The 25,596-nt window shown below is 42.5% G+C and overlaps 1 protein-coding gene and 1 long non-coding RNA gene across 6 annotated transcripts in view; one reads left to right on the top strand and one right to left on the bottom strand.

The window, feature by feature from the left end:
- The window catches only part of gramd2aa (GRAM domain containing 2Aa), a 28,534-nt gene extending 3,017 nt beyond the window's left edge, over window positions 1-25,517 (top strand). Inside the window, exons 3-14 of one of the 5 annotated variants that reach the window (XM_060070662.1) lie at window positions 8,265-8,364; window positions 11,569-11,573; window positions 13,908-13,965; window positions 15,732-15,804; window positions 16,372-16,475; window positions 17,916-18,014; window positions 19,177-19,248; window positions 19,352-19,408; window positions 19,592-19,751; window positions 20,664-20,757; window positions 22,446-22,550; window positions 23,874-25,517. In XM_060070662.1, the coding sequence (XP_059926645.1) occupies window positions 8,265-8,364; window positions 11,569-11,573; window positions 13,908-13,965; window positions 15,732-15,804; window positions 16,372-16,475; window positions 17,916-18,014; window positions 19,177-19,248; window positions 19,352-19,408; window positions 19,592-19,751; window positions 20,664-20,757; window positions 22,446-22,550; window positions 23,874-23,877 (931 nt within the window). In that variant the 3' untranslated portion in view covers window positions 23,878-25,517. Of the gene's footprint in view, window positions 1-8,264; window positions 8,365-11,568; window positions 11,574-11,743; window positions 13,966-15,470; window positions 15,805-16,371; window positions 16,476-17,915; window positions 18,015-19,176; window positions 19,249-19,351; window positions 19,409-19,558; window positions 19,767-20,663; window positions 20,758-22,445; window positions 22,551-23,873 lie in introns of those variants that run through there. The other 4 variants (XM_060070660.1, XM_060070658.1, XM_060070661.1 and 1 more) reach the window with 4 other exon arrangements.
- Window positions 23,065-25,596, bottom strand: part of LOC132471550 (uncharacterized) — a 251,268-nt gene continuing 248,736 nt past the window's right edge. The window contains exon 2 of the long non-coding RNA XR_009528862.1: window positions 23,065-23,400. This is a non-coding gene — a long non-coding RNA (uncharacterized LOC132471550). The remainder of the gene's footprint in view (window positions 23,401-25,596) is intronic.

The following is a 25,596-nucleotide window of genomic DNA, read 5'->3' as shown; positions in this document are numbered from 1 at the left end:
TATATGCCAGTTCATGGTTCAGGAGATGCACCTTTGAGCTATTCCAGTACTGGTTGATCGTTGGTTGATCTAACACTTCACACATTTCCCTTCTTTAGAGAAAGTCAAGATTCACCTGGTAGCAATTGACCAATTCAGGACATATTTATAAAAAAAATAACAAAAAAAAGATTCTAATGCCAGTGTATAGAAAATATGCTTGACATATTATGACAACTTGTTCAACCATTTTGCATGTAAAGACTTATGCAATGAACTAATACCTAAATGTTGTGGGGGTGAGACTATTCCATAGAGACCATTGCAATACATTTTGATGTCAACATGACATAAGCAATTGATAATGTAGGAAAGAGCAGAGAATTGTACATAATCATGTGCATGGATGTACCAAAGCATTTGCAACGTGTTCAAGTAAATGAGAAACTGTTTTTTTCATGTGCACAAGTGACACACTGATGTGAAGATTGAACAGGTAGTTTTGAGAATTTCAATTCTGATCTGAGAAATGAACCAAAGCAACTGAGAAAAACTGTAACAGTAGGGGTGGGGGAAAAAAATAGATTATTCGATGCATCGCGATTCTTTCAAGAAAGATTCCATCTCGATGCAGATGAGTTAATAATCTGAATTTCTGTAAGAGAAAAACTGATTTTCTTGTTATTTATATATATATTTGTTTTAATTAATTTTTTTCGCCTGCTGCAATATTCTGTTCGCCAGAGAGGGATCATTTTAGGAATTTTTAAATGATTTCATTTATCTTCAACTTTTATTTGCCAATCTGATTTGTTTTGACGCAATTGCGATTCAGCCTACGCGTAGCATGCACGCGTAGGCTTAATCGCAGCCAAACACAAGAATGACGTACAAGTTCTTATTCTTATAATTTACTAAAAGTAGCTTTTTCTTTAAAGAAAAGAAAGAAAAAAAATAATCAGTATACTTTTTACATACTTCCATTGTGTTGTAATGCAAGCTGCATTGTTCATGTAAAGTCATATATGTGACAAAATATTTTTTCGATAATCGTTTTAGAATTGAATCATTGACCTCTGAATTGAATCGAATCGTGAGGTGCCAAGAGATTCCCACCCCTAGTTAACAGTTTGTGAGTGCCTGCGTGGTTCGTATGTGGGACAGCTCAGGCTGCGGGCGCACAGCTCAGGCTGGCCGAATGGCGCAGAATATATTTTATAAACGCAATATTGTTATCCCGCAGTTATCAGCCCGGTGGCCCCGAAACGTTAATGACCCAGCGGGAATTCTCCTGACTCTCCCGATTAACACTCACAAATCACTTGCGGGATTGATTTGTGAACGTTTTATCACGCAAATTTACTCGCACGAGTGCAAGAGGAGAGAGGCTTCCTTTTGTGACCGCCATGTTTCTTTCTGCCAATTCATTCACAACCATGGCCAGTATTTACATGTTGTGGAAGTACCAGAGATGTCGGAGAACTCAACACACTCGTTTAGGATTCATAATATCATCCAGAGGCGCAAACAGCTTTTGGCCGTGTTATTATATATTATATTATATAGATATCTTTATATTATTATATATTATATTGTAGATGGACCAGGAGTCCGCAAATGGCAACAATCACTTTCTCCTCCAAGCTCTAGTTCACTCTGCACTGCAGGGAGTGAACGCTGATTGGCTGTCCCGACCAAGAATCACATGCAAGTAATCCGCGTCATTCATCAAATTGCGCCAAGGTTTTTAAGGACTCTAAACATGCCTATGCATTGACTTTGAATGGATTTGCGCTGCCCCTTTTCTTTGGTGTGAACACGGCATAACAAATACAGAAAATGTTAGTGAAATAAAAAAACATGATACACATATTTGCGGAAGAGGATTTCTGCTGCATGTGAGTTTCTTTTAGTCCTGAGTTTAAAAGTATGAATTCTGACAAACTCTATTCAAATTCACATGTGGCCCTAATCCTTACAGGTAGCCTACCAATAATTCTGACTTTAAACTCAGAATTCCCCACAAAAATATTAACCTATTAACATAATCATTCAAAAAGAAGATAAGTAACACGTTCATAAAGTTGTGGCGCTATCACAAAAGTACATTTCGAGTTCAGTTCTATTAAGAGCCAGTACAAAGTTTAACAATTAGTGCAACATTCAAATGGGAAAAATCTAGCAATACAATCTTTATGTTCAGCCATGTACAATAATGTACCACAGTATTATACCAAGGTAAAGTACCAAAATGTACCAGTAAGTGCAACTGAAAACAAGATTCGATATACCCGACCAGATTCGCTATCAATATGTATCTCGGTGGCAGTCACCACTTCAAGCAAATGTATATTATTTATGCATTTCATACACAACATCTCTTATTAAAGCGCTGGCGATGCAACATGGTCTACTTTCTGAAAGAGGACCCGCTCCCTATGTAGATCTGAAGGGTCCATTGTAAGGTAACGAAAACAAAACAATTTATATTTTTATGGGATGATACAGACTGCCAAATCCATTCCGCTAGATGCCCCCAAATTCAATACACTGTCTACAGCTTTAACCAACAGTCTGAATTGTGAAGCAACGGTCACCTGCAACACTGGTACCACAATGTAAAATAACTGCGCTGTACTAATAGCTTTATCATGATAAATAGGCTACTTTACTTATTGTTTAAAGAGTACCTTATTTTACCGTCTAAGGCAGCGGTTCCCAAACTTTTTTTCCTGCGCACCCCCTTCTACGTCCCAGCTGGGTTGGCGCACCCCCAATCCCCACTTCAAAGCTGGAGCTCCCGGAGTATTCTAAAATTTATTTTAGAACACGGCGAAAGCTGTGTGCGCCTCCGGATGATATTATGAATCCTAAACGACTGCTTCAGTTTCTCTGACGTATCTGGTACTTCCACAACAAGTAAAGACTGGCCCTGGTTGAGAATGAATTGGCAGAACAGAAACATGACGGTCGCAGAAGGAAGCCTCTCCTCGTACACTCGCGCAAGTAAATCTGCGTGATCAAACTTTTTGGTTTGAATGCCATGCGAGTACTCCCTGTTAGGAACCCAATTCTTATATTGTGTGCCACAGTCTGTACCATAGTGCATAATTGCACACCATGGAAATGACTAACGTACCATGATATATCATGGTAAGTACCATGTTTTTCAATATGTTTGCGTGATGGTAGGTAGAACCATAATGTTATATCGTTTTTACAATAGTGTAGTTTGGAGGGGTGTGCTAAGAATTCAAATAAAATAAATAAATAATTATTCAATGGCATAGTCACATTTGTAAGGGGTGTACTCCGTTTATGGTCTTTCTATTCAACCTCAAGGAAAATATTTGATTTTCCCTTTGTAGGATTTTTCGAATACCCTGAAAAGGCAAAGGCCTGAACCGAACATGAACCTAGTATTGAGATGCCATGTTGCCTTTGCAGGCACATTTTAGTCCAGCCACGACAGCCGCTGTAGTCTTTAAGTCTTTTCCTTGTGAAAAATGTGACTACAGCGACTACAGTAGGCCTTATCTTGCAAAAAATATATATACTGTTCATTATACAGGCCAATCGAGGCAAGCGTCCTAAATATTGGCGTTAAAGGTCCCATGGCATGCTATTTTATGGATGCTTTCATATAGATATTAGTGGGCCCCTAACACAGTATTTGAAGACGTTCCCGAAATTCAGCCGTGATGCAGAATTACAGCCACTACGAGCCATTTGCACATAGAGCTTTCCCAAAACGCGCCGTTTCGGTGTCTGTAGCTTTAATGCAAATGAGGAGGAGAGAGGCGGGTCAAGGAGGAGGGTGGGGGTGTGGCCCTGAGCAGCTTGCGGCCACGGTACCATGCACTCTGTTTACAGTGGATGTATCGCAATGGCGAGGCTCACACAGCCTTTGGCTGTGTTCTGTAAATATTCTAGAACACTCCGGGTGCTCCGGCGGGAGTCCTGGAGCTCTATATCTAAATAATATCATATTATACATAGATAATATCTATATCATATAATATATATTATCACGGCCAAAAGCTGTGTGCGCCTCCAGACGATATTATGAATCTCAAACGACTGCGTCATGTTCTCCGACGTCTCGGATTCTTCCACATCCACATCAATCTGAAGATTGTCTCCCGCCGGAGCCTCGCTGCCGAGGGGCCACCGCCTCGGCAGCGGGCAGCGCCGAGGCGGTTGTCCCTCGGCAGCGGGAAACGGGGCTCAAGCGGGAGACAATTGCGGGCAATAATCCCTTTCTCCTCCATGTCGTGGTTCATGTCCTTCAGGTAGTCAAAGCCAAAGTTCCTTTACCAGACGTCAAAGAACCGACGTGTTATATGCAACACCATTAACACCAGAACGGTTATCCAAATAACAAAGTGTACAACACTTGCGTTTCAGTGTGTGTAATCACACACACACACACACACACACACACACACACACACACACACACACACACACACACACACACACACACACACACACACACACACACACACACACACACACACACACACACACACACACGGCACTCGCACGGTCTTAGCTCATTGTCTCATTGGCGGGCCAAATTCTCTGGGTGGGCAAGGCAGAGAAAGGGAAGGTGGCATCTCCCCTTATGATGATGTACGGGGAAAATTCCAAAACGGTGCTTCGTTTTTTCAAAGCCGGAGCAGAATGCCTAGTGCTCGTTTTACACCCAACAAAATTTCTAGCTACTGGGGGAGCATAGGTAGGATAGGGGAACTCATATTAATGTTAGAAAACCTCAGAACGTGCAATTTTCCTGTCATGTGATCTTTAATAGGCTTCAAAATTAACCAGTGACAACAGACTGGGCAACATTGTTTAGCCTACGTAGTCTCTCAATGATATTTGGGTTGGCCATAAAATAGACTGACTGCAGCCTCTTGAGTAGGCTACTATTGACATGATTGAATAAATGCCATGTCTGATCGTTACCGCAACACTGAGGCAAGAAACCAATGATCGCGTGTAGCTAATGCAAGCTCAATCCACCGCTTCTGTCTGCTAAAGGCAGTCCCTGTGGTCGAGAGGTTAATGGGTTAATAACCCGCTGCTCGTTTGGAGCTCAGTTCTACAAGCTCGCTGCAGTGTCCCGGTTCGCCGTGGGAAATGTGCTGTCCGACAAATCAAGTATAATGAGTTAAATCGCGAAAATACAACGACGTGAATGTGATATAGTCCGGGGGGAAAGAGCAGGTAAGAGATACACTGCCGCTCGTACTGAAACTAAGTTGTAGCTCTCAACGCCAATTCGTCTGAAGAAGAACAGTTTTATTATCTCCGCTGGCGTCGATACTTGTATTACAACATAGCTTGTAGGAGCCTAGACTTACTTACGGAGTAGTGTTTTAAGCAGTTGATGATGTGTTACGTGTTGATTAAAATAACAATATTATGTTCCATTTAACTTCGATAAGCGTTATCTCAGCCTTCCCTTGCTAGTCATTGGGCACGTACCTTTAGTAATAAACGACGTCTATTTTGCAAATGGACCAAGCAGTAACGACTCTAAATTGTACCTATTTAACATTACATTTAATGTAGTTCTAACCACGTACATTGTCTGTAAACTTACTGGCGTACGTACGTGTATCTAGCACTTGAGGTAGCATAATGTCTGACATTGGGTTGCATAACTATATTTTACAAATACTGTTATGTGTAGGTCGATGGCGAGCGAGACGGGCGGTGTTGTAGTAGAAGCTCACCAGACATGTATGTTTTAATTATGTCGTTACTTCTGATATTGGTCCGCTTTAGACCAAGTGTATTTAAGTCGTCGGCATCGAGACGCATCCTGTATCCTCTACGCAAATTAGTGCTGCTACTCCCTTGGTAGCTTTCCAGTCCAAACCCAATTAAAATGTACCACATGTCCTCCACTAAACTCACCAAACACTTCCATTGTGGCTGAACCTGTTGGCTTCCACATTGAGTAAATGTCACTTGTAGGATGTGTTCAGTTGTTGAACACAAGTCAATTTAAACTCTAAAAAAGAATGATGACAATTAGCTGTCATTGTATTTAGCCTAATACGCATTGATGCATATGTCAGGTATAGGACATCCTCAGTTTATCCATTATTGGTCTTAAAATTAAGTGCACAGATGATCAAGAAACCAGACTTCAAAACCAATTGAGGATATGCCGAAGGAAAGCTCTAGAGGGAGAGTGATATCAGGTGACAACTGTTGTGAACTGGCTATAGATACGATTGCATTGAGCTAGTTGTAAGAAAATAAATAAATTGAACATATTGCATGTAAAGTAGATGCCGTAAATGTCATAAAAAAGTTATTGTAGAGCATACATACAAACAAGAAGATAGAACAAATAGAAACAAATTGTGCGTTGTTTCTTTAACAGCACTGCCATTGAGGCCTACCCAGATTACAGTTAATTGGATTTGGACACACCTTGTGACACTCCAGAACACGTCCTCAGAGGGGGAGAGGGGAGGATAAGATGGTGTCCTATTAGCATTAGTATGATGCACAATCAATTTAGAGGGTGATCTCTTTTCTTCTCTCTCTCTCCTGCCAATATGTTAATTCAAGGTACCACTTTTAGGAATGATCTGCAATTACTACAACATATAGAATATTAGTTATATAATATACATTTATTCACATTTTATCTATGTTAGCATTTTTCAACATCAGCTGATTTGTTAGGACACAAGGTTGCAGGACAGCTGCCCAGCATTGTTTCATCAAATGATAATTTCCTGCATCTATAAAGATAACTTCTTTGTCGCCTTTCAAACCATTGGTCATTAAATGAAGAGACCTGATGTTGACATTTTTCTGTGTTGTTCTTGCTCTCTGAACTCTGTTAGTTATTGAGTCTAAAGTCTGTGTGCGTCTGTGTCTGTGTTTACCCGTTGCCCTTTCAAGATATCAATCTAATGTTGGTTGGATTTCTGGGTTAATCTAGTTGGCAAATGGGACACCAGCCCTGCATAAATCAAATGGAAGCGGTTGTGACTATGAGGTGGGAATAGTTAAAAGTAACGCTTAAAGCAATTCACAAGCACTCGAAGCACATAAACGCTGATTCACACTTTATGCAAATGAATGGGATTATAGCTGAAGGTGAGTCGCTGGCGGGAAAGGCTTAGCGTACACTCACTTAATGCCTCTCCCCCTAATATTTTCCTGTTTGCTTTGAGAAGATATGACCTTTGGATGAAATGATATTCCATAAAGACGTCATTCATAAGGACACTGTATTATTTAAATATTATTTCCGCACAGGGCAGACTCAGACAGGTGGCCGCAGGCTGAACCACAATGAGCCACAACCGTGTCCGAAGCTGGTTAGGGGCATGCAATACAGTTGCATGCCCCTAACCACACATCGGATCCCAAAGTGTGTGGATAACCATTGCAGTGGCATAATGTGAGCAGATTGTGAGCTATACTCCTCTACAGCTAAGCTCACACAATCTTTTTCTCACAACTATTTGATCCGTCTAACCGCTCAGCTCCACCTCAGTCAACATTTAATTCATCTCGGACACGCCGCCATTGTAAGTCATCCACGGTGCTCCACAACTGGACTGCATCCTACGGCTTTGTCCACACAAAAATTGCAGAGCTTCAATTCTCGATTGTGAACACTAGCGTCAACTCACCACTTTCCCAATTTCTTGTTTTTTTCAGACAACAATTTTCAGACAAGCCCCGGGACTTTGTGACTTTTTGGTTTTAAGAATAGAACACAAATACAGCGATTGTTTTCATGCCAGGTCTGGACGCACGCTATCTGTTTACAATAAATAACAGGATTTTTACTTTTTGTGGGAATGACTCATAGGGGCATATATTTTTGTGGCCTTTCTGAATTCTGATAGTGTATTAATATTTTTTATAGTGTTCAAATTTGAAAAAAAGCAGCAGAATCTTCCTCTGAAGAACACAGATGCTGTAAAAGTCATAATAAAATAATTGTAGAGCATACAAGGAGCAATCTATCTCTATCTCTTTTATCTAACTCCTCGAGTCCCCTCCCAGCTTCCCAATCAAGTGACAAGTCTACAAACTGGAAGAGCTTATTGCTGGGCGGGGAGTGTCTGTGCTTCAGCTGTGCTACCTCAAACCAATTAAAGAGAATAGTAGAAGGCTAAGTGTGTGTGTGTGTGTGTGTGTGTGTGTGTGTGTGTGTGTGTGTGTGTGTGTGTGTGTGTGTGTGTGTGTGTGTGTGTGTGTGTGTGTGTGTGTGTGTGTGTGTGTGTGTGTGTGTCCAGAAGCATGACGGAGCAGGAGCAGGCAGAGGAGACAGGCACGCTCGCAACCCATGATCCTGACCCTGCAAAGGAGGAAGACACGCATGGGAACTTCAGGCAAGTCCCAAACACACATGCATACGCTCACACTTAAAAGCCTGAGGGCTCGATCAGGCCTTCAAGTGTTGTTTTCCTTCACCAACTTGATGTTGTAATCAGATGATCTAACCGCGATCATCATCTCAAATTGTGTTGAAGTCATGACTTTATTTTTACTTCGTAACCTCTAATGCCATCATGTACTACACAGCTTTTTACTTGCCATTGTCTTTGTTAGAAAGGCCAACATGATGGACAATTATATAATATTATTCATTGATTCGTGACCATATAGTTACATTTAGTTTGGGAACAATCAAGGAAGATAAGGAGAGAATTAGGATTTGGACGATCCTTTTGGGTCTATGCATTTTGAGCGAATTACTGCATAACATATACATTGTTCCTACCAACGACATATTCAAATGTACATTTTGAACTGCATTGAGCCACATAACGTCTGAATGAGATGTTTTATATGTGATGGTATTTCATTGTGGTAAACGCTCCCTGAAGAAAAGATTATTAACTGGAGCTGCCCTTCAGGTTCATCTACACATTTTGAATGTCCGTTCAAGCTCCCCTGTTTAGTGGTACCTTGGTGGTCAGATCTATCAGAACCATTAAAGCTGTAGTGGGTTTCACAGTCGACAGTCAACCAATTGGTACAACAAATAAAAAAGTATTTTCATGTGTGCAGAACATCAGACGGGTAAACCAGATACTTTTAAATGTCAGCCTCATTGCTACTGCCTCAACCACACACACCCCTTGCATCCTGTGCGTGAACTAGTTCCTCTGTTTTGATGTCAAACAATGTACACACACACACACACACACACACACACACACACACACACACACACACACACACACACACACACACACATGAGTTTTAAGCCTGGAACCAACCCAATCGTTCGCCAAGGTGGTCGTGCCCAGCAAATCTTTGATTCAACCCCAAAAAAGAATTTGTATAATGGAAGGAAAAGAAAAGTTACAAGACCATGTACATTCTTTTTGTGAACGAGTGAGGAACTCCTCATCCCATGAACCATTGCGGACCTTTTCGCAATGGTTACAACCCAATAGTTTTGTGCCTTTCTTACATCTTTATGTCATGATTATATTGTTTATATTGTTAATAGAAGTTGTGTCATATATTATATGTGTGTGTGTTAGCTTATTTGTGTGTGTATGTTAGTGTTTCATATTGTGTATAGCGTTATCATTGACATGGTACGTCCCTTTGCTGTCTGCGGTCACCAAGTAGTAACGTTACTCGTTTTTAATACATGTGAATTCAGTCTCGGATTCCAGTTATGTAGTCATTGAACATTATTTATTCCTTAGCTTTTATACTGCCCATAATACTAAAAAGCACTGCTAGTGTTTTGGTACTTTGTACTTTTTATAATTTATTCAATATCAACATATGTTTCAACCTTTATGGCTCATTTCCTCAACAGCTCTAACCACAACTCTCACTTTCCATTGCTTTAAATCATGGTTGCTGTAGTAAGCGATCGAGTTCAGTAGCAGCAGAGTGTCTAATAGAAATAGTCTCCGTAGACGGGCTCTGGTAGCAGTTAGTCATTCATTTTCGTGGGTGCAGTAAACGTTAAAAAAACTAGATGTTGCCCCGATTAACGTGTGGCTTCTACAGGAGCAACTGCCATCGATTAACAATATAACGGAGCGTGGTACGTATCATTTGGATGGTTACGAAATTAAGGCTTTTAATTAAAAAAAAATCTGTGGGGACCCCCATTTATATGGCTAGTGGCTAGCTTGCTACATATGCGGTAGAAGACCCATGCTAACAACAATGCTTAAACTATCTTTTTTACATCATGCTCAGTGTTGCCAGATTGGGCTGTTTCGGGCGGAGAGATAGATGAGAGGTTCCAGTGTTTCCCCGAGAAAATGTCTTAGTTAAGGTGGTCCTGGAGCGGGGGTTACGAGAGTTTTGTACTATGTTAATGCATACTTTTTTTTTTTTTTTTTTATACATTGGTAGTCAAGGCGGGGCCCTATTGTTGTTAAGGCCTTAGCTATACACTACTGGGGGAAACACTGGGTTCCTTGTGTACCCCATATTGTAGTAAGTTAGTTTTGGGCGGGTTGGTTGATTGGGCTTTTAGTATGTAGTTGGTACCCCATGCTATCTACTCAAACGATATGCCATATGAAAGCTAAGTCTCAAAGGAGTGCAACGGTATAAGCCTCATCATTTTGTGAGTTTATTTTGATGAACTAGTCAAGAAATGAGGTCAATAACATACCTTTCCAAGTTACCACACGCACACACACACCAGCTCAGCTTTTCTATATTTTATCTCAAATGTATTCAAACTTGATCACATTAGCTATTTGTTTAACTCTTCACTTTATTTGTTTCAAACCATTATGATTTTTTTGAATGGTCTGCATATTTACATTGTTTACTCCCATTTAGAATCTGTTAAAATCCCTTCAGCTGATTTAAGCCACTTCACATTTCTTTACGTCTTAAACGATGTGGCTTTACTAAAACATATTTCCAACCTCACTTTGCACTACAGCACTCACCAAATTTTCTGTAGGAAATGCATTTTCTAGGTAAGAATATCATATTCCATTTCTGCCAAGTCTGTTCTGTGAGATGCCGCTTAATTTTAGGCGTTGTCAGAAGATACGTTTATTCTCTAACCACAGCTTCCTACTCACTCTCACTAAAGCCATGTTTGCTTTGTCAACCTCTGACTCTTGTGGACTGAACAACAGAATGAATTGAGAGACGAAGCGGGACAGTCTAGATGTTGTTTACAGTGAGCGTGCACACACTCTTGGGGTGTGGGGGAGGTGCATACGGGAGAGTCGGCTCAACAGAGCAGCCTGTGTATTCAATAAGCGCTGCGTTCTCTCTCACCTGGGAGTGCCGGCCCACCGCGGAGCCTATTAATAGGCGCCGTGCAGCAGGCAGGAAGAACACGGAGACAAGCCGGCCCATTGTTGTCCCCGCCGTGGCAGACAAGGCGGCGGAGGTAGCATGTTCTCCTGGTGGGCTGCGCCGGGTCCAGGACCACAGCGTGTGCTAGCATCTCAAGTCACAAAAAAAACATTCTTTAGAATGTGTTTTGGCGGCTGTTGAATTTGTTCTAGTTGTTCAAGTGGAAGGGGCACAGACTTGTCTGAGAATAGATCGATGATCTTCTTAGATTGTGGATCACGACTAGACTGGAAGTTTGGGTTTTATCCTTGCATGGGCAGAGTTTATACATTTAATAAATATACATATTATGCACCATATTATACCGCTAAACAAATACTTTCATTACAGACAAATACTTTACATCAGTGGCTTCAGATGCAGAGTTTGCTGGTTGTGTGTACATGTCGTGGCAGGGTGAACCATAAGGGTTTTGTGCTTTATCTTCCATCACAGTTATATTGTTACATGGTAAATTGCATATAGATTAAAGAAGCAGCCGCAGTGCTTTGTGTGTTGTAACCTCATGTAGAATATCTGTAGTAGGGGTGTCTGAACAACGGGCCCTTTTGGGGGAAAGCAGCCCATGTTGCGGGTCGGGGCGCAGACTAAAAGCAACATGGAGCTGACGCACAATGCTTGGCCGCAGCCAGCACTGCTATCCTGGCCATTGTGAACCGAGCAGAACAATGGGCCGACGTGTTTGTCTAACAGCCGGGCCTTTCATCAGGGGGTCGCAGCACCTGGCCGCGCGCCCCTCTCCACAGCTGTGGCAGTAAACAACGGGCCAGGTCCCTCTCCCGCAACGCTGAGTGGCCTTCACAGCAGGTCCCCATTTACCCCGTGGACATCAAAAGTCTGCTTTTGATTGTGTTACTTTCTCTCCATCTCTTTGTATCGTTCCACTCTTCTTTGGTTTTGTCATTGTAACACATTTCTTGGACACCATACATTATACATCTAATACATTGTGTCTATTTATACTTTATACATTTTTGTGAAGTTTAGCTTCTGATCTTCCTTCACATACAAACGCACGTGCACACACACACACACACACACACACACACACACACACACACACACACACACACACACACACACACACACACACACACACACACACACACACACACACACACACACACACACACACACACACACACACACACACCTCTCCACAGTTGTCTGAATCAGAGACATGAGCCAGTTCTCCAATCTCAGTGTTCCTGCTCTCTGGGACAAGTTGTTGGCCTTCCACCAACCCATTGCCAGCTCGCCACCAGCAGTGCACCGTTGCACATTGGGCCCTAGCTTCCCCAGGGACACTCCTCCAACTGTCAGGAGACCACCCCCGTGCCCCTCCCTGAGAGACCAAAGATTAGTGGCGAGGATATGGCACAACACTCTCTCTGTCTGTTTCTCTATCTCCCTCTACCCCCCCTACCCACTCCCTGCTTCCCTGTATCCCACGCAACAGAGGCACCGGTGAGGCGATGCCTCTGACGTCAACAATGTCCCCTTCACCCTGACTTGGCTCAGTACCAACACTTAAAAGCCAACCACTTAACAGAGCATTGGCAGGTTTAGCATAATGGCACCTTGTGTGAAGAGAAACATCTCGCAGGGAGTACACAAACACTGCTTTGTTTGTGTTGCATTTGACTGTTGCAAAAACCCATATTACTGGACACTAACACCCAACCCTCCAGGATAAGAACGATCATTTATACGCCGGCAATACAATCACATTGACTTTGATCGTGGGTACATCTGTGAAGTACACACTTTTCTGTCCGTCGAAACGACAGGCACAAGGCACATGTATATATATCAGAACAATGAAGACGGGGTTTCTCAGCATTATGTTTGTATCAAATGATATGAGTGTGAGTATTTATTTGAGTAAGAGAGAGAAAAAAAAAAGCAGCGCTTGTTGGTGCCCCTGAAGCAGACGAGGTGGTTAGGAGTCTAAAATGGTGTGAAGGTCTAATGCGTTCGTGGGTTTTTATATTTCGTCAGCTACATTTAACCTGTCTATGTATACTCCTTATAACCCCGACTCCACATACTGGGAGTATGGCGCCAAAACACGCTGTGCACAAATGTACATAGTCAGCAGCATACTCACTCACTCACCGACTCACTCACTCACTCACTCACTCACTCACTCACTCACTCACTCACTCACTCACTCACTCACTCACTCACTCACTCACTCACTCACTCACTCACTCACTCACACATTCATATGCACACATACACACGCCATCACTAGTTATAATTTTGGAGTGGAGCTTGTGTTGATGGCCTCTGTGGCCACGCATTGCGTTAACCCGCTCAATGCATTACTCTTTTAGTCTTAAACAACTGGCCGGCTGGAGAACATCAGAGGATTAAGACTCTGAGCTTAAGTGAAAAACATTGTTGGGTGACGTCATTCAATATCCACACATGTTGCCATTGCAATCTTCAAACCAATCCTATCATGGAAGGTACATACATTCATTAGCAAAACAATTTAATTGAAACACAATTGATAGCAAATAACAATAGCATAACTGTTTAATGGTATAACTGTCATTTGGTTGTAGGTTTCAACTGATTGAAGACCTATCCTATGAAGATGTGAAGAAATGCTACCGGGGCTCGGTAAGTGCACTGGCTTACATTCATGCAGTGTTTCCTCTGCCAGGATGTCTGCAACCATGATTTGACGAAATGAAAAGCAACATCACATGTCATACTAAAATCGTAGTCATGAATGGAATACTGAGAACTCGAGCTGGTTGCAGAACACACTCAGAGATAGCACTGTGTCAGTGTGGTGTCGCAACAGAATTGCAAAATATAGTCGCTTTCTGTGCTTTGCCCTTGTTTAGTAACTGCGGTTCATGTGAACACTTTTTGAAACGGCAAATGCTTGGGTTCAAATGAATTGACTCTCAAAATCATTGAGTTTTGACCAATTTCACATTGGGCTAAAATTGTTGCTCCATGTTATAGGTCAAGGCAGGATCCAAGCATTACACCTGTCGGAACTTATTGTTCATGTAATTTACACTAAAGGAGGACTATGAATCTTAAACCTTCTCTATTTAGACGGCTGTTCTTTGAAAGTTCCCTCCTCAAGTTAGCGTTTTAAGTTCAGAACCTACATCAAGCATTTGTAAATAAATGAAACAATTTCAATTTCAATCTCTGATTGTCAATTATTCAAATGTTTTTCAAAAATTTAATTGGTATGTATACCCGTTTCAATGTATTAGTGAGTGATGAAAAGTGTGTACTCCTTTAAGTTAAACATGTGGTTCTGTGCAGCTTTTGAGTGACTATAAGGAATGGAAGGGAATGGGGGCTGTTGAATAGGGAATCATACATAGTCAATAACTACATAAAGCGACCATTACATCCGACGGGGATGTACTTTTTTTTTTTTGCCTTTTCGCAGGGCACAGGTGAGGCTATTTTAACTTGAAAATGAGCAAAGGATATTTGTAGCCGAAATTTCTATAAATACAATTATTGGCAATTTATGACCAGGAGGGACGGCTGTCCCATGGATGGTTGTCCCTCAGCTTGCTGAGGAGGCTGTGTGGGTAGCGGTAACACACTACCGGTACTGCAGCGCCACTGCTGTTGGCCTGAGAACCGATGCATACGTGGATACAACACGACAGCTATTCACCAAAGGCTAGACATGGAAGTGAGAAGTAAGCGCCGGAGCTAATCAAAGTGAGGAGGCGAGACCATTTGTTTTTCATTAAACGGCCTGGTTGTGTAGAAGCGCCTTGCTAACTTATGAAAGAGGGGAGTTTGAGTTATATGTGAAACACGTCATGCAAAGAAAGACTTATACACATCTTCTTGTGAGAGATAAAGAGTAAGAGGGCATTCTGAGGGGGCTGTGCAGGTGAGGGATGGGGGAGCAGGTGAGGGATGTTAGCTGAGTTTTCCTAGTGTGGTGTCTGTGCTTGTTGTGCATAGTCTCCCTCATAGACGACAAAGACTTGTCCCCCGTGCTAACGGTAGCTTATGCATTAGTGCCCACCTAGCTGTGTCCTGCAGGTTCACGTGCGCATGTAGGCTAGTCCCCCCCCCATCCCCCTTCTCACCGTGGCCTGGGGGGGGTGGTGGCGGCGGGCGGGGGGGTGCAGTGTGTGTCTTGCAGCGGGGTGCTCCAGGCCTTCGATGTGCGCGAGTGTGCCCACGTGTACGGGGCCAACGTGCTGAGCCTGGTGCAGAGCTCGCGGCCGCTGCGGGACAGGGTAGCGGCTGTGGCCGGCGGGAGCAGCAGAGGTTCCGGCGCTGGCGGAGATACTGGTGGTGGTGGTGGTGGTGTTGTTGGGGCTGGTGCGGTGCAGGCCGGCGGCACAGCCAAGGAGCTGCTCATGACTCTGCCCTGTCCCTCTGCACAGACTGTCAGCAAGTACAACTCCCAGTACCACAAGCTGTTCCAGTGCGTGCCCAAGGACGAGATCCTCATGAAAGGTACCAGCAGCCTGCTCGTGCACTCAGTCTCTTCCTTCTCTCTCGCTGTCTCTCTCTCGCTTTGGCTCTCGCTCTGTCGCTCGCTCTCTCTGTCCCTCATCTCTCCTCTCCCCTCTTACATAATATGAGGTCTGTATGTATTTTAACCAACTCATATGAACAAACTGTTTGAAAGCATTCAATGGTTGCGCATGCTAGATGGACCTCATGTACAGTCGATAGATTAATGCTTGCAGATCAGACCATTTGTTTGGTGCTTGGGTGTATCATTAATTGATCGACATCACGGGAACGTTGCTGTTAACCAACTTGCATATCTCCTGTTTCTAATCAAGGGAAATCGAGAACCTTGTCCGATCTCCAACTAACTAATAATCTCCTCCTTACTAATAATTTATTGTTGAACATGTTGCAACGCTTGGTCTTTCTGCTTAAAACCTCACCCTATGTTTTGTAACTATGTTAAAAATGTTGCATTTTACCACAGTTTGTGTTTTTATTGTGTCTACCTGTTCCTTACTACAATCTCTCTCCCACTCACACTCTCTCTCATTCTCACTCTCTCAGTGTACTCCTGTGCTCTCCTCAGAGACATCCTGCTGCAAGGCAGACTGTACATATCCAGGAACTGGCTGTGTTTCTATGCCAACCTCTTCGGCAAGGACATCAAGGTGAGGCACGACGGCGCATAATGTTTGACTGACACGACCACAGTAGCCCACTTAGGGTCCACACGCTGACACACCACAAACACCGACACACCAACACCAACCTACTGGCAGACGTTTGACAGTGGCAGGTGAGACCCAGATCGTAATGACAGCCAGGGAAAGCCTGAAGGGCTAAAAATAATCCCTGCACGTGAGCTAGGGAATACATGTTCTGCCTTTGATGCTCTGCCCTGCTTCCAATTCCCCATCAAATCCCAGCAAGCCTGACAATAAGCGTCTTGTTCAGCTCAGCATTCCAGGCATTCTGGCAGAAACAAGACACCTGTCTCTCTGTCTTCCAGGATCTGCTCCTCTTTCTCTGGTGTCTGGGCATCCTGTAATGCAACCTGGCTCCTCCAGCTTCTCTTTGTTAGCTGGTTCCCTTATTGGGTTGCTAGGCACCAGATCATTTACGACGGAAATTCCAAAAAATGAAAGACAAAAGGGGCTCTGGCATAAAATAATAAAAAGAAAATGTAAGTGTTCTCAAGGGTTAGATAACTAACTGTCTAGGTAACTAGCTGTTCTGCTAGGCTAAAATAAATAAATTACCTAGCTGTGTGTGTGACGTGTGTCTGGCACGTGCAGTGTCCAGGGGCTCCAACACCTGCTCGGGTGGGCTTGCTGTACATTGTGGCGAAAGGTTTCAAAATGTAAGCTCTTCAGACTACAGGATTGGCCTTAGGGCTGATGCTCATGTCCTGTAGTAACTAAAGCAACTTAAATAGTATAGTACTAGTTTAAGCTACTTATATATACTGTAGTGCCTTAAGCTAATTTTTGCAAAGTTGAAAAGTTTGTTTTTTAATATTATATATAGATACTAGGCAGTATTACATTTCAGCTTGAGACTTACCAGTTTGCCTACAACAGCATCCCAAGCTGTAGACCCAGTCTCTGCAAAGCTTTCCATCAAAACATAGTATGACCGTCCATATACTATCCACACGGAAACGGTTCCAGGGCATCTACAGTTACCATATACAGACCAATATTGTACGTAGTTCTGTAAAACAAAAGGAAAGTATTTTTAGCGTTCACTTTAGGTTAATGTGAAGGTTCAGTTGTAATTATGTCTTTATTATTCCATGAATAATAATAGTCCGTGTATCATTAAAAAAAATTATATTGGGAGATCACACACACACTTAATTTTCCCTGTACAGCATTTTAAAAGCAACTCATGAGCATGCTAAATGTATCTCTCCTGTCTGTAGTCTTTGTGATTGTGACTTCAGTGTCATGGAAGAGCTCAGAACTTGAACAGTGGGACATAAAATAAATAAAAAAAAAGGAAGTGATTGCAAAGGTTTAAAAAAAAATCCCGGCATTACCCGTAACGCAACAACAGTTTTCCGGTATGCATACCGACTCCCTCTGTTTCTCTCGGTTCCCTTCCAGGTAGCCATCCCTGTGGTCTCTGTGAGACTGGTGAAGAAGCACAGGACAGCTGGTCTGGTTCCCAACGGTCTGGCCATCACCACAGACACCAGCCAGAAGGTAGCCAACCGCTAGAACTGTGGCCCGGAGGTGGATTGTATTAATACTCCCAAGAATCCATCATTGTAATGGACCCTTTTCACAGAGGAGTCATCATCATAGGACAAAGACAGTTGTCGCTCATAACTATGGGTTAAGTGTCGTCTGCTCTCTTATGTACCAGGTCACGGGAAGTAGACCTTAAACACAAGTCTACTAACCCTTCCCCTGGTCAGGCCTGATAGGGTTCATGCTCGGTGCCTGAATTCAGGCTTGAGCTCGGCCATGTATGTTGTCAAGAAAAGTGAAAACAGGCGAGCGGTGCCTTTTAAAATGTCTAGTGAACACGTCAACCTACCTGACCTTTTGATCGACATGTCTGCCACCAACTAGGCATAGTCTATATAAGGAAGTCTTTTACCTTTTGTATGTTTGCACTGAGGATGGTCTGAATGGGACTGAAAACGTCTTGCACGCACTTTGGGTAGCACTTTACACTTTTATGCAATAAAAAACGTATTGTTGCATCGGCTACATGGTGTGCGAGTTCCGCTCCTTTTATTGTTGTCAAGTAAGGCAATTCTCTGGTGTCATCGAATGTATTTAATAATTTCAGGCACAGATAATTTCACTTCCTATCAGCCCTGCACCTGGTACATTAAGGAAGAAGACTCATAAAGTGTTGTTTATGTGTAACAGCTGTGTTTGTACTATGATGAAACCTCTATGAAAAGTGTTTGTTCCATTTTAACCAGCAATTGTTCACGTACGTAACTAGAGTGGGTAAGGATTGGCAGAAAAACAATATATCATATGTCTTTCCTTGAGCTATTTCATCAGTGAAAATTGTCATAGAGCTCAAATATCCGACAGGCCATTGTGGCTTGACTGATCAACCAATTCAACTGTTTCAACCAAATCTTCCTGTAATAATGTTTTCACATAATGATAATAATCTATTTCCGACAATCTAAGCATGGCTTCAGCAATATTTTGTGTAGGAAGTCTGTCGTGATTACAAAGTGCAAATGCATTTTCCACTAGTTTGGGTTTAGCAGTGGACTTCTGAATGTGGGCTAGTGATAACAATTTATAGCATCGGTTAAGTTAGACGACAAACACTTGACAATCCAAGCTGTCGGGCTCGGTGTTTATACGGCTGCTCTCTGCTTCGTTCTCTCAGTACGTGTTTGTCTCGCTGCTGTCCAGAGACAGCGTCTACGACGTGCTACGGCGGATATGCACCCATCTGCAGGTGGGATAGCACACACATACACACTGATGTATACGTTATTGTTTGATAGTGAGATGTACGTACATCGCAAGTAACAAGTGGGCACCGTGTCCTTTTCCCCCAGGTGAATGGAAAGAGTCTGAGCCTGAAGCAATACATGGAGGAACCTGTTCTGTCTCTGGTAAGCTGCTCTGGAAGACTGCCGTCTGGATGTTTTGCTCATAAAATCTGAATTCTCAGCTGGGAAAAACAACAATAATGAACGTAATTTCACACAGTTGGCCAAACATAAAATCGGTGTGATCAATCAATCTGTCCGTCATCATAATAGCTAACTAAACCCCCGATGATGTCGTGGCGGCAGGATGAGTTCCCGGCAGTGGATGAGTTCCCGGCAGTTTTGAAGTGGCGCCGGAAGCCCTCGGTGGTGTCCGTGACCTCCACCCTGCCGGACCTCCTGGGGAACTCCACCAGCAGCCTGAGCACTGGGGACCCAGCCTTCCAGAAGGCTGTGCCGCTGGACGGTGAGCAACCACCAGGTGCCTTTTAAAAGGAAACGCCAACCGCCTGTCGGAGCTAGTCCCTGCCCAGCTTTTCCTCAGCCTTTATCACTTGTTCGTCCTTTTGCAACTGGTCGCTACCTGCATAGGAGCTTTTTGCATGTCAAATGACCCCTTACCCTCTCAATTGCTCTTCAAAAGTAAATTATGTTACCTGCTGATCCGCCATTTACCGCAGGCTTGTCTACTAATGGCACGAATGCTTTGCGTGATGGCGTCTGTGAAAAGATAGGATGTAACATAATGTACTGCACCATTGTGTTCATAATATTTATATTTAGACCCTGAATAAGAGCCATCATTTTCCCATTGTCACTGGCAAGCATCTACGGAGCAATTAATTTGTGGCCATTTAACACTGGATCCGTCACTCATCAACGTCACCGATTTATAAGTGACGTCATTTGTTTTTGGCTTTGTTCTATTGATAGGTCTGACCTAGCACAAAAAAGATGTCAAGAGCATAACTGTACTTAATCTGTCTGCATGCGCCAATTTTAGGTTTTTTGATTGGTGTGTGTGTGTGTTCTAGAGTACCAGGATGGTGTGTGTGCCCAAATTTCCGTCCTCCCACACTCATCCGAACAGTGTGGTTGCTTTCATTGCCGCCAGTGTCTCTCTTATGCAACAGCACAACAACACTTTAATCTCTGAGTGGTGACTGAACAGTGCGGATGGGGGGGCGGAGTTAAACAGCCACTGCCTCATGCAATTCAAACAGAGCACTCTGCTCACACAGCTATTCCATCCTCATTTTAACGCCACATTATTATTTTTTTTACGTGTGCGTAGTTTCTAGAGCTACCCTACTTTTTTTAAGTGTGTGTGTGTGTGTGTGTGTGTGTGTGTGTGTGTGTGTGTGTGTGTGTCTCTCAGAAGGAGCCCTGCAGACGGAGAGAGGTCTTCTATCTGAGCCAACGGGCGAGTTGGGCCAGATGGAATACCAGCTGCTCAAGTTCTTCACCCTGCTGTGAGCAGACACACAAAACACACACTCGGATTGCCTCATAGATGCAGCGGATTGACAGATAACAAAGCCTATTAGTCATGTATATTTACTATAGGGGATACTACTGTAGGAGTACACCTACAGATAAGCTAAGGTGGGAGGTGTATCAGTAATGCTGGAGTAATGGGAGTACAAACCCTACCCACTACATCATCCCCTGCTTATTGAGTCATTTTTCCCCTCTGAGTCTATAGGAGAAGCAGGAAACTGATGTCATTGAGAGGGCATTTTTTAAAACCTGAAGCATCCTCAAGCTTCCTAGTTCAGTCACCCCTATTTGGCCTGCTGTTTTGTTTATGAGGAAACTGAATGAATCCATGTGGTCCTTTTGTTCTGGGCAAGCCCTTTTCCAAGGGCTTTGACCTCGGATCACTTCATCTTAAAATGGCACCATGGAAACGTGTATGGATCTCTCTCAAGTAATCAATAGATGGCTTACTATTCTCAGTGTCCTCACATGCCGATTTAAACATCAACTCAATTGAAATGTATTTCATAATGGTGTTATGAACGCAAGGTCATTATAATTGTAATTTCCCTAGGTTTTTTTCTAGTCTGACCGTTCCAACAGTACTCAATTCTTCTGATGGGAGTGTCTTGTCTTGGTTCTGATATCGTGATACTCTACAAGGTGATGCCAAAGGGAGCTTTCTCTAACAGCCGACCCTCTACTGCTGCAGGGAGAATGATAAACATTGAATAGCTTTACCGAAATAGAAAAAAGCTGAAGCCAAGTTAATATTTTGAATGCTCTTTGAGACCTTATCGCAGCAGATTGTAGTTGACTGCTACAGTTCTCTCTTAAAGATCCCATGGCATGCTACTTTATGAATGCTTTTATATAGCTGTTAGCGGGTCCCTAATACAGTACTTGAAGACTTTCAAGAAATTCATCCTTGGTGCAGAATTACAGCCACTACGAGCCAGTCCCACATTGAGCTTTCCACAAACGTGCCGTTATTAGAGGTGGGTCAAGGAGGAGGGTGGGGGTGTGGCCCTGTGCAGCTTGTGGCCACGGTACCATGCGCTCTGTTTACATTGGATGAATCGCAATGGCGAGGCGCACACAGCTTTTGGCCGTGTTCTGTAAATATTCTAGAACACCCCGGGTGCTCCGGTGGGCGTCCTGGAGCTCGATATCTAAATCATATCATTTTATACATATATCATATAATATATATATTATCACGGCCAAAAGCTGTGTGCGCCTCCAGACGATGAGCTCCCGCTGGCCCCGCCCCCGCTGCCGAGGCACAACGGTTCAGACGCTCCGATTTAGAAATCGGAGCGTCTAGGGGAACTAGGGGACGGCCAGGTGAACTCGTATTAATGTTAGAAACCTCATAAAGGGATATTTTCAAGCCATTGGACCTTTTAAAGCAATGAGTCAGATTTCATCCCTACAAACGAGTGTCAAATGTTGCCACCTGGTGTTCACAAGCAGAAATTACGCTTTCTCCTTGTCACCCATCAAACTTGAAACAGTAGAAATAATAATGATCCCCCACCCCTTGGTTTTATACATTGTGTGTGTGTGTGCATTACCTACCTACCTACCTCCCATTTTTTTTTTATTTGTCTTAATTGAATGGGATGAATGTAAGTTTCTTTGTGAATTTCTTTGACGCATTGTATCTCTCCTCCATCAGCATCATCCTGCTCATCCTGTCTTCCTGCTACCTGGCGTTCCGTGTGTGTAGTCTGGAACAGCAGTTGTCCTTCCTCAGCAACCCCACGATACCGCTCCGAGAGTGGTGAGAAAGAATCCACACTCACACAGACCATCAGAAACGTTATTAGTATTCACCAGCTTTTATTATTGTTATTATTCGACACCAGATGTCTGGTCTTTGGATCTAAAACTACAGTAAATACGGATACAAGGTTACTAGTGAGCCACTAGGACTTAGACTGCTTGCTGCTTGCTTATGCTGGTTGTAAAGCCGGATTCATATTTTCTGCATCCACGTGTTCGCATGACACACGTGTCGTCGAATGCCCAAAATGTGTGACCTTGCATTTTTGAGGAAAGGCTGTTCTCTGCATTCACTGACATTATTGATAGTCGTCATTGTTGCTGGCTTTCTATATAAGCAAGTCCCGCAAATATAAAGTATCACTGTTTATAATAATTATATGGTTGTGATTGCAAAATGGGCCAAAATTAGGAATCTTTTGGTCCTTGTCGTACTATATTTCAATTTGCCTGAACCGCGCAAATGAAACATACTTGTCCTCCCTTACAGTACGCTTTTTTGAAGCAAACACTCACATGGTCACTTGTGCCTACAGGTAGGCATTGGGGATTGGGGATCAAACCTGGAACTTTTTTTAGCAGGGAATTGAATGCCCTACCCCGAGAATATTGAGAAGCTACTGCTTCTTCTATCTCACGCATCGGTCTCGCAAGCATGCTGTTCTCCTCCCTCGTTTAGTGGCCAGTACGGACCCACCTCTCCTTGCCTTTTCATTCCTATTTTGGTCATAGTCATTAGCAACTAGGGCTTTGACTTTTGCCCAAAAATCCTATTCGAAGTTTGTTTGTTTATTAATATTCGAATATTTATTAATAATATTTTGACCATTAAATGCCTTCAGTAAGACCTGGATTGGGCTTCGCGAGGGATTGTTTACCGGCGTTGCTATGGTTACCGGTCTTGCGTGTTCCAACGGTTTATTAGGTTTCTAATAAATCGCTGTCTAATCAATACTTCATTCACTGCCTCTTCCGTGGTCATTACAATATTACGAATAGACTGCGTCGGGTTCTCCGACGTCTCTCCCTCTTGGCCTGCCCATAACAGGTTCGAATATTAAGGGCTGCCTAATATTCGTTCAAATTTTGATTTATTTTTTGATATTCGAATTATATTCGAATAACGAAGTTCGGAGTCAAAGCCCTATTAGCAACAGCCCTTCTCAATAGAGTAGATCCTGCATCCCGGCTGATGCAATTTTAGCATCAATTCGTCTTTTATGAAACTGTGTGCTTTGTACAGCATTTTCAGAGATGAGAAAACTGAGCTGAAAAATAACATAACCTTATCAAGCCTTAACGGAGTTGTTGGTTTTTCAAGGTAACTGCTGCTTCAGCCTGGGACACTTGCCCGCTGTCAGGGGGATGTCTATCCTAACGGGACCAAGAACAATTTACTACTGCTCAGCACAGTGCAAAGTAAATGTAGCCCAATAACATTACTAACCCTGGAAAAGGCATTGGTAGATATATCCTCTAATTCTACACTGGACAATGGATCCTACTCTCCCATCATTATTTCCTCACTATGCAAACTGCCTATTTTTTTTTTTTTTTGGAATACTGTATGTGTACAGTAATTTGTTATAAATCCGGTCTTCTCATTTCTGTTGGTCTTATTTTTTTGAAAATGGAAACACAGGAAACTGGACACCTGTATGAGATGTGAATTAATGTAATTTCACAATGCAAAAGGAGGATGTCACTAGCTTTGATTCATCCATGAGTCAATGCTGGATACTTGTGACTGATGGACACTGCAGATGCATTGCAGGGTGGGAAGAGTTTAAAGGGACATTCATTTCAACATTCTCTTTGGCCCATTTTTCAAGATTGTTACATTAAGGCTGAATTGGGAGACGCTAGGGGGCAGTGATGGAGGAATAACCGTGTATAGTCTTTGTTAGCTTATTTTGTCCAGAAGTGATGTTCTTTGTAACATTCATTGTAGATGCAAGTTTGTGTTAGTTTTTAAATTATGTAACGGTTGAAGACACCAACATCAATGCACTTTTGGAGGGGATGTCCATTGTTTTCAAATGTATGTTCATGTTGTTAGTTTATGAGACTACATTTATCTATAATTTTTTTTGCTTGATTCTAGGTACTGTTTGGTCCTAACAAAGGCTATTATGAAAGGTCAAAGGTAATTATGAAAGGTTGTGGTTAGGCCACAGATACTTGACAATGATTGGTGACATTTCATTGAACTGTGACACAATCAACACCACTGGCGTTTGTGTTTCTTGATGTGAATGACGTGGCGATGCTTGTCAACAGATAAATATATTTTATTATGAGATGTCTATTTTTATCATGCTAATGTAGTATCACTGTAATTTGTGTCACTTGGTATTTCAAAGGTTGCACAGAAGACTAATCTAGGAAACTGTCCTCGTCCATTTCAATTTCATATTTTGTTTGCAAAGAATACAGAAATTCAAAACAATGTATTTTCTTTCTTCTTAACTTTTTTTTGTGTTTTGAGTCAATGTTGTGCCAATTTCGATGAGGCTTATTTATTAGATGTATATTATCTTTCTCACAACAGAACTAGTCATGGTGCTTGCTCAGTGCCCCCGCAAACAACAAATAACAACAAACCCTAGAATGTTGGCCAACTCTGTTTGAGTTGTTCGCCAACAGCCAACCAAAATGGCCCTCTGGCATGATGTTTTTGGCGTTTGTGCGGTTAGTGTGCAAGTACCTTTTTAGAGTGGATGCTATATGGACAATATGTATTAATGCACATCAGGGTTAATTATAAGTTAGTTATTACTTTGTTTCTAATCAATGTTCAAGAATGTTGTAGGTATTGAATGGAATTGGAAAGAAGTCACCTGGTTACAGACTACAGCTGTTTTGCTATTTCAAAAGGCTTCATGGATACACAGTGCAATTAGTCTAACTTATTAAACTGACTGAGTGTTGTTTCTAGTAAAATAAATCAAAACTTTTGGAAAAATATGTCTGTGCTGAATTCAAGGGTCAAGTTCAAGTTACTCATTTTTGTACCAGAGAAATTCTTATGAGTTTTTGTGGGA

Source organism: Gadus macrocephalus, chromosome 14, assembly GCF_031168955.1.
Source record: "Gadus macrocephalus chromosome 14, ASM3116895v1".
Lineage (NCBI taxonomy): Eukaryota > Metazoa > Chordata > Actinopteri > Gadiformes > Gadidae > Gadus > Gadus macrocephalus.
The sequence above is the reverse complement of the archived record's forward strand: the minus strand, read 5'-3'. Positions and strand labels throughout refer to the sequence as shown.